Source organism: Pinus tabuliformis, chromosome 9 (assembly GCF_031772625.1).
Source record: "Pinus tabuliformis cultivar Carrire ecotype Pingquan chromosome 9, CPIR1, whole genome shotgun sequence".
Lineage (NCBI taxonomy): Eukaryota > Viridiplantae > Streptophyta > Pinopsida > Pinales > Pinaceae > Pinus > Pinus tabuliformis.
The window spans coordinates 338,474,262-338,483,426 of NC_142307.1; the positions used below are offsets into that span (position 1 = coordinate 338,474,262).

Consider the following 9,165-nt stretch of genomic DNA (forward strand, 5'->3'; position numbering starts at 1 on the left):
GGTCCATCTCCACACATATACGGGCGTATGAGGTATAATTTCCTCGTAGTGTTGCTTCTGAGATCTTTAAAAAATGACCTAATTTATTGCCTATAGCTTTAAAATACTTTGGCATCCAATAATCGAAGGGTAAGGAGTAGAGTCTAATCCATACTAGTACTGATGTGAGAGTTTCTAGCTCCGGCACAAAGTTCATTGTCCATGGGCGCATATAGAGACCAACAGCCGCATAGAAGTATGGTCCTCCTTCAAAAATCCTATCTCTGTCCTCCATGTTCGTGAACACCACTGTAAAGAAACCTTTGGATCCCAGATGTATATTTAACTCCCCTTTTGGTTTCCAGTTGTATTTTGTCCAAGTGTATAACACTTTCTCTGTCGGCCAGATTCCCATAAACTTGCATATTATAGCATAGTTTGTCATATGATCCTTGTAGAGCAGGATCATTCAGTATTACCCTCGGTTTAGTGGTGGTATTGGGTTTGCAAGGCCCCATCCTGGTTTTGTTCTCTGTGACCTAACCTCTGTCTTCCGCTTTATCCTCCTGTCGGTCTTTCTCGTGGGTCCCTTGCTCTACATGGGTTTTGCTGCCTTTCGCCTTCTGAATTTCAGGAATTTTTGTCTTGTCCTCCAAGGAGTGTGTAGGCTTGTTCCTATTCCCTACTTTTCCTCTGTTTGAAACCACATTACTGTAGGATGGAGTGGAGCTCCCTCCTCCCTGCGCTTCCATTGGTTACCTGTTGACCATTGTTTCCTTCTTTGTTGAACCCTAGAACCTAGTTGATGCCGCCATCTCCTGCTCCCAAATGCTAGAGCATCAAATAAATAATATTTTCCAACTTATCCACTAACCAACCTCGTTTACTGAAGCCACTTCTCATGATAAGTGGAAAGAAGAAATGTGGAAGGAGTAGTATGCTTTCATTAAGAATGTGACATGGAAGTTGGTGGACCCTCTATTTGAAACCAGATCAATTAGCTACAAGTAGGTCTATAAGAAAACAAGTATAAATCAAAGGGGTCACTTGACGATCACAAAGTAAGGCTTGTGGGAAAAGGATTTGCACATAATAGGTGTTGATTATGAGGAAACATTTTCCCCCACAATAAAATGGGCCACCATAGATACTCTTTTTTCCTTCGCATTAAATAATGGATGGACAGGTCATCAAATGGATGTGAAGACAACTTCCTTGATTGGATAAATGAAAGTGAATGTATTCATATCTCAATTAGAAGGCTTTGTTGTGAATCGAAAAGAGAAGAAAGTATGTAAACTCATCAAATTCTTGTATGGCTAGAAAGGAGCACTACGATCCCGGTATGAAAAAACTAAGAAAATTGAATTCCAAACACTTTAATATTGGTGATGTAACTATGTTTGGGAAGAAAGTTCAAAAAGAAATTGTATATCTTATAGTGTATGTAGATGATTTGTTGATGATAGGGAACAATAAGATTGTATTGCAACCATAAAGAAAGAGTTGAACAAAGGATTTGGGATGGCATATTTGGAGTATTTTCACTACTAATTAGGTATTAAAGTGACTCAAAATCCAAAGAAAATATTCATCTCCCAAAAGAAGTGCATTGAAGAATTGCTAAACAAGTTTGGTGTGGTTGAATGTAAACCTCTTTCTACTCCAATGGAATAAAAATTGAAGCTCACATCATAAGAAGGGAATGAATTTGACGATGCAACTAAGTATAGATAGCTTGTGAGAAGTATTGTTATGTACCTCACCACCACTAGACCAGATATTCCTTTTGTGGTAGGAATAATTTCCAGGTTTATGGAAAAGCCTTGTGAAAGACATTCCTTTGTTGCAAAGAGTTTTGAAATTCTTAAAGGGAACCTAAGATTTTGAACTCAATTATTTAAGGGATATGGCATCAATTTGATTGGATATTTTGATTTCGACTTTGATGGAGACAAAGAAATTGAAGTGTCGACTTTAGGCTATCTCACAAGTCTTGGATTCTTAATAGCCTCGTAGATGTCACACAAACAATGAGTTCCAATAGATTCCATAACAAACACATAATATGTAGTAGTTACAGAAGCACCAAAGGAAATTACATGGCTAAAAAAAACACTTGTATATTTGCAAGAGAAACAAGTGAATTCTACTTATCTTATAGTTGAAGATACTTAAGTTTAACAAAAATCCTAAATTCCATGATTTAACTAAACATATCACCACAAAGCAGCTTTTGTAAAAGCTCATAAAATTTAGAAAATATTTGTATCATTATAAATAATTTAGAATTTATAATAAATAAAAATAAAAAAGTCAATATAAAAGCCCAAAAACCTCTTGGAATATAATCATCTCATCACATTAATAAAAATGCAAAAATGCATTTGAGTTTGAAGTTATTGCCAAGGATAAACTATAAACAAACAAATTGTAAATTGGCGTTGTTTATTGAGGGGATAATTTTGTTTGGATGAAAAAATTATTTTTGGCGAAAATCCTTTTAAGAAATTTTAATATGGGTGTGTTTAAATCTATTTTTGGATAGCAGAAATAGATTCACCGCCATCAAAAAAGCTTAAAACACGGAAAATCTTGAAGTTTAACAACTATAATTTAGATTTTCAAACATTTATGTCACATTTTATCAAAACCATACTAAAATTCTATTATTTTCCTTAAAAAAAATTATAACCTTTTAAATATTCTATTTATAAACAAGTATATATTGGTTTCTACATGAAAACCGGTTAACCAGTATACATTGCCTTCTACATGAAAACCCGGTTATATGGGTTGTAATCCACGAGAGGCACATCGGTCTTGCTCCTTTCCACCGGAGTGTAGATGGCAGCCAACGAATTGAAAGTTGGTCCAGCGGATCTGTAGGACGGAGCAATATAATTTCGCTCGGCTATTGAAACACTATGCGCACGCCACTGCCAGTTAGGGCAGAGGGAAAGATGGCAAAGGAAGAGGAGGCAGCTTTCCATTTGGTTATTTGATTAAAGTAAATGTGGAAAGTGAAATTTTATAATTAAAAATGTTATGTTACTATTTTAATAAATTAAGATACTAGAGGTTAAATTATTATGTAGAAAATTAATTATTAGTTTAATATTTTGTCATTTTATGTTATAAATAGTGTTATTTTTATCTTAAAAAATGTAATAATTGTCTATTACAATTTTAATATTGATTGATTATGATTGATTATATTTTTTTAGTATAATAATAATTTAATTATTTTATTTTTTCAAATACACATCAGTAAATTTAATAAAAGTATAATTAAATTTAAAAATATATAATTAAAATAAATAATATATAGTTTTTAATGGGTAATGAATATATTGTATAGTGTGAGTTTTGAGAAAATTAACCATTCAAAGTTCAAACCCTTAAGTTATGACCTGGTTTACTAAGAGAAAGAAAGACTGTAAACCCTACAGATTTAAACTAATAACTTAGGTTTATTAAACTAATAACTACACCTAAGGTTCCTTCTCAGACGGGGAATGAGTTAAGTTTTACGAGGTAGTTTTAGGTTTAAACACGTGAAAGATGGAAGTCAACTCTAAAATACGAACGGTTAAAAAGCCTTTCAAACTTTTACTGAATCTTGTATAATCTTGATTACACCATTTTACCCTAAAAATCTTGTAAATCTTTCTTTCATCTAACCCTACTTAAAGTCAACCTACATCCGAGGAGGGAAAAGGAACTGTGTTATAAAAAAACGTTTAAAAAATGACCTGTCATTTGCCGCATCACATCACTTATTTCATGCCCTTCCCATGGATTAAGATATATAGAGCGTACCGGCCTTGCGAATTCAGGAATTGTGGTTCTCTTTCCCTTTCATGTTATAGAGACTCCACTTCCTTCATTACAAGCTTTTTCGCCATGTCTGTCGAAGCTGCAATCCCTTCCACCAAACAAGTGGTCCGCTTCGATAAAAAATCGACAGTAAGCCCATCTCGTCCATCGCAGCGCCAGCACTGCAAGCTCTGCCCTTCTGATTTACAGATGCTCTACTTCGATTACATTCAGAAAGGTCTCTTTTACCACATGCCCTTCGCCGATGATAACCAATTCTTTTCGGCGGTGGAGGTTCTGAAGAAGAGCCTCGCTGAAGTCCTCGTCCATTTCTACCCATTGGCAGGAAGGCTGATCACTTCCTCAGATGGGATTCTGTACATCGACTGTAATGATGCCGGCGTGGATTTGATCGAAGCATCTGCGCCAGATGTCGGGATTCAAGAAGTAGCGAGTACAGAGGCTGATCCAGGTGTTGTTGGCCAATTGTTTGCACTTAACGGTGCTATTAACGTGGACGGTCGTTTTCTTCCTTTGCTGGTGGTTCAGGTCAGTTCAACCAATTTTATTTCCTAAACCCCTTGTGTCAGATTTAATGGTATTATTCACTCTTTTCTCCAACTCAAATGTTTAGATTAGATATACTTTTTCCTTCTATGGTCTTTCAATTCCAAATTTGAGTATGATCAGGTGACGAAGCTGAGAGATGGAGTCGCGATAGGCTTCACTGTCAACCACGTGGTGGTAGACGGGACTTCATTATGGAATTTGATAAACTCATGGGCGGATCTCTGCAGAGGAGCGACCACAATCTCTCACCCCCCACTTCACAGCCGGTGTTTCGACATAAAAGATTCGCACATAGCTCTGGAGCTACCTCAAACCCTAACGATCAACAACTTCTCCCCGCCTCCGCTGAGAGAAAAAGTATTTCACTTCAGCAAGGAAACGATCTTGAGGCTGAAGGACAGAGCCAACAGGAATAGATCAGAGGACTCAATTATAATCTCCTCTTTCCAGGCACTGTGTGCCCACCTGTGGCAGGCCATCACACGGGCTCGCGGCCTGCTTCCCCACGAGCCGACGACCTTCAAGCTCTCAGTGAACTGCCGAGACAGATTGGTTCCTCCGCTGCCTTTCTCTTATTTCGGGAACGTCATCCAAGTCATTAGCACAACCGTCACGGTCGGGGAGCTCCTGGCGGCCGATATCTCATCCACGGCATCGTTGCTGCACCACATCATATCACCCATAACCGATGGCAGCATCAGGGCGGAGCTGCAAAGATTTAACGAGCACCCGAGTGTAATGAAGCTGGATAAAACAATCCGAGGTACTGTGTTCATTGGGAGTTCTCCGAGATTTCCAATGTATGACAACGACTTCGGATGGGGAAGGGCGGTGCGGGTAAGAAGTGGCTGTGCCAACAAGTTGGATGGGAAAGTATCCCTATATCCCGCCAGGGAAGGAGGAGGAAGCGTCGATCTCGAGATCAGCTTGCTCCCTCCTTTCATGGCCGCCTTGGAAGCCGACCCGCAATTTCTTTTCCCTATATATGATTAGAAGAAAATTATAAAATACTGATCATGGAGTAGGTAGCTTTTATATATATATTCCTTTAGTTGACTGGTATTTTAAACATGTTTAATGGCAATGCATTGTACAGTCTGGTTTGTTTGGTCTTTTTTATCTTATTCGATCTTATTCCAATAAGATTGATTTAATATTTAAAAAATTAGAATATATTTGAAGTCGAATATTCTCAATTCAATGTTTTAAATTATCATAAATATTGCTATATAATCGATTAATTATATTTTTTATTAATAAAATATCATATATATATATATAATTGATTAGTGGAAAAATAAGTCATTATCCATTGTCATACTATCAAAATCTAATTTATTAATGGAATCTAACGGTGTGTAGTTTTATTTTGTCTAGCCACCATGAGTGATGAAACAGCCTGTCAAAGCATCTATAAGCATATTGGGCGAAGGCTGTCAGAGCATCTTCTTCTTGTTTTTCTTGAGTATATTTGTGTGTGTGTGAGATAAGCATCTCTAGGCCTTTTTACACTGGTAAAAGTATCTTCCGACTGTGTCGGCCTCGTGTTTAACTTTTTTCTTTTCCTGACTATGGAGTATGCTAACTCACATTGTAATGATTAGTTTGCATGCTTTATTATCACTCGGTTCGATATCTTATGACTCCTCGACCTCACGATATTTGTGTTTCTTGAGAAATTATAATGAAGAATGGTTGTGGTTGAGCATGAAATTATGTTTATTTTTTAATTGACTACACATATTCGGATTTTGGACACATAAATGGTATCATTTCAACATCTCTTTTTTTCAAAATGGAAGATTATTGTTGGAGGACTATTTATGAGCGTCATGATTTTACAGAGAAGATGGTACAGGAATTTGAAATCCAATCGACCCGAGTTACACTACACTGTTAAAATTAGCCTGATACACGACTGCAGTATCATCTCCTTATTTCGGTGGTTTTTTTTCATAATCCTATCAAAATATGGTTAATAAATTTCTTTTTTTATAAGTGAGAAAATTTATCATAACTTTGTAAGTGAGGACAACCATTTTTGGCCGGTAACAGCTAATGTAGGCTGACTCATCACCCTTAATCAAGGAAAACCACATCACTCGAATAACCTGCTGGTGGTCGGTAAGGGGGCAAGGTTTCACTCCTACCAGATGCCTCTGGGTGTTGGGCGGTTAACCTGTTTCCTTAAGTCCGAGGAAGACAAACTCTTACCCAAGAAGAAACAGATTTAGGGCATATTAATAATGGTATTATTGTACAATGTTTTTTAATTTTTAATTTTGAATTTATTTAAATGCTAAAAAAATAAATAATTTTTTGTATAAATATGATTTACATTAAAGGTGTTGCACAATTTGATATGGAGAAAATGTTGTAGTGGCATATTAGAAGTATTATATCAAATAAAAATAATAACAAAACATAATGTTAATTTAATTATAAAAAAAATATACGAGTAATAGAAATAACAAGTGATTCAATCCAATTTGATATATTGAAATTTAGTTCATATTAATAAAATTATAAACAAGTCTTTAGGATTCTTTTTTATAATATACATGTTACATCAAATACACGACTTTCTACGAATTATTCATTAAGGTATATTATGCACTATGTGGTATGCGTTTTTGACTTCATAATCATATTATCGAGGATGTGATTAGATTACCTAGGTAGTGATGCTGGGTACTTTTCCTTTGTTCCTACTTCCTCATTGGATACATCTATTATACCCACATTTTCCACTAACTCAGGTTGATTTCTCCTCAATCAAGACTATGGATCGATTTGTATCAATGCCCCTCCTATCTTCCTCTCCCTACTCTACCAGCTTGTATCCTAAACTAATCAATATATATATATATATATATATATATATATATATATATATATATATATATATACACACATTACATTATGGAGGCTGTAACAAATAACCCATTTGTGATTCTATATTTGTCCTACTTTCTAGAAGCCAATGCTACTCCAACTAATATAATTTTCAAATTTGTCCCTTACTAACACTTCAACATAACTTCCAACGAATAGATTCCCTTTTGAGAACTAGGACACTTGTATTTACATGAGAAATTCATCATTCGAAATTATACAAAATGAGATTGAGCTAATACACTCTCTTTAGGAAACTCCAAGACCCCTTTAGGTTTAGGAAACAAATGAATTTATTTGGGTTTACAAAATGAGATTAAGGTAAAATAGTCTCTTTAGGAAATTCCAAAACCCCTTTAGGTCTAGGAAACAAATGAATTGAATTGGGTTCATGTTGTTGCATCACACTCTTAAGGGGAAACACATTTATTGTTGGAAAGGCAGAGAAGCTAAAACAAAAAATTCAACCAAAACACGCAAGCTGCGACTCTGATCCAGGTGGATATTGGTGGCCACCTGCCAGGTCCACCTGGACCCCCGCCATTGTCTTTCTCAGCATTTTCAGTTTCCTTAATTGTAGCACAGTTTACTATTTTTAGCAGTTTTTCGGGTCCTGAACTTCCGGAGCCGTTTTGAGGCCCTAAACGACGTTTTTTTTGGAATTCTGGGGCAACCGAGCCCTACTGTTGCCTCCCAAAGTGGTAGTACTCGGATAGATCTTTCTAACGAGCTATCGTACGCGTCAAACAGAGATCGTATGCCAAAGTTACGACCCCGGGAAATTGATGTACCAATTTACCCAAACGGGGCCCACAATTTGGCGTTTCATCTTCTAGGGTTAGGTTTCGGTATGTGAAGGGTTTTCCATTGTTTCTCAACAATAAATAGGCCTTCGAGCCTCATTGTAATACAGTTCAGAGGCATGTAGCCATCACATCTCTTCTCAGAGATAAGCTACCATCGCCCTAGCTAGTTTATTGCCATTTCTGTTTGTAAGCATATGTCAGTATTTTCCATTAATGAAATGAAGTATTATTTCCGCTGCATCTTTGTGTATATGGTTATCTCTGTAATTTGTTGCGTTCCTGTTTAAATCTGGATCAGTGGTATCAGAGCGGTCTGCTTTTTCTCTGTTTTTCTTTGCATGTCCCCAACAAGGTCGGGATATAAGGAGTTAGGGCTTGAACTGGTTGAACCTTTGCAAGACCAGCCTCGCAAATCCCGACGGCCTCCCATGGCGGACGAGAAGAAAGACGAGGGGGCAGGAGATCCCATCAAAATCTTGCTCGAAGAAGCGCTCGAGCGACAACGGAACGCGATGATGGACAGCTTTGCGCAGATCCTTCAGCGGCTACCCAGAAGCGGCGCATCGGCTTCCAGCAGCTCCTCTGGAAACGCCACACCCTTTAAGGTACAAGTTAATTTTGAAATCCCCATATTCGAGGGTCAGATAGACGCCGATGCCGTAGATAAATGGTTAAATCTGCTAGAGGGTTATTTTTCTGTTCATGAATTTTCGAGTCGGGAAAAGATTGTTTTTGCTCTTCTCAAAGCAGCCCCCCACGTCAAGGACTGGTGGGAAACCTACTGCGAGCAGAAGGATGAAAGTACTGGCTCACTATTTTCAGCCGCACCCACCTGGGATTCGTTCCGGGATGCCATCAAGGAGCAGTACTACCCTGTCGGAAGCTATGAGGATGAATACATAAAGTGGACCACGCTGCGGCAGGGAAGGGACCAAGATGTGCCGGAGTTCACCAATCTTTTCCATACCCTTCGCACAAAGTTGGGTATCAAGGATTCGGAGCAACATTTGATACTCAAATACCGTGGCTGCCTGCACAAGTACATCCAGGAAGAAATACAGTTCCTAAACATCCCCTCGCTCGGCGCAGCATACCG

The 9,165-nt window shown here is 37.5% G+C and overlaps 1 protein-coding gene across 1 annotated transcript; it reads left to right on the forward strand.

The window, feature by feature from the left end:
• The first annotated feature begins 3,809 nt into the window (after nt 1-3,809).
• LOC149148594 (BAHD acyltransferase DCR-like) lies at nt 3,810-5,473 on the forward strand. The gene is made up of 2 exons (XM_089439811.1): nt 3,810-4,347; nt 4,489-5,473. The coding sequence occupies exons 1-2, from the start codon at nt 3,886-3,888 to the stop codon at nt 5,359-5,361; spliced, it is 1,335 nt and encodes a 444-aa protein (XP_089295937.1). The 5' UTR covers nt 3,810-3,885; the 3' UTR covers nt 5,362-5,473.
• Nucleotides 5,474-9,165: the final 3,692 nt, after the last annotated feature.

Excerpts from the sequence above, each read along its gene's own strand:
- LOC149148594 (XM_089439811.1), top strand. The coding sequence starts at position 3,886 with ATGTCTGTCGAAGCTGCAATCCCTTCCACCAAACAAGTGGTCCGCTTC. Across the intron at positions 4,348-4,488 it reads TTCCTTTGCTGGTGGTTCAG|GTGACGAAGCTGAGAGATGG; the intron begins GTCAGTTCAACC and ends GAGTATGATCAG.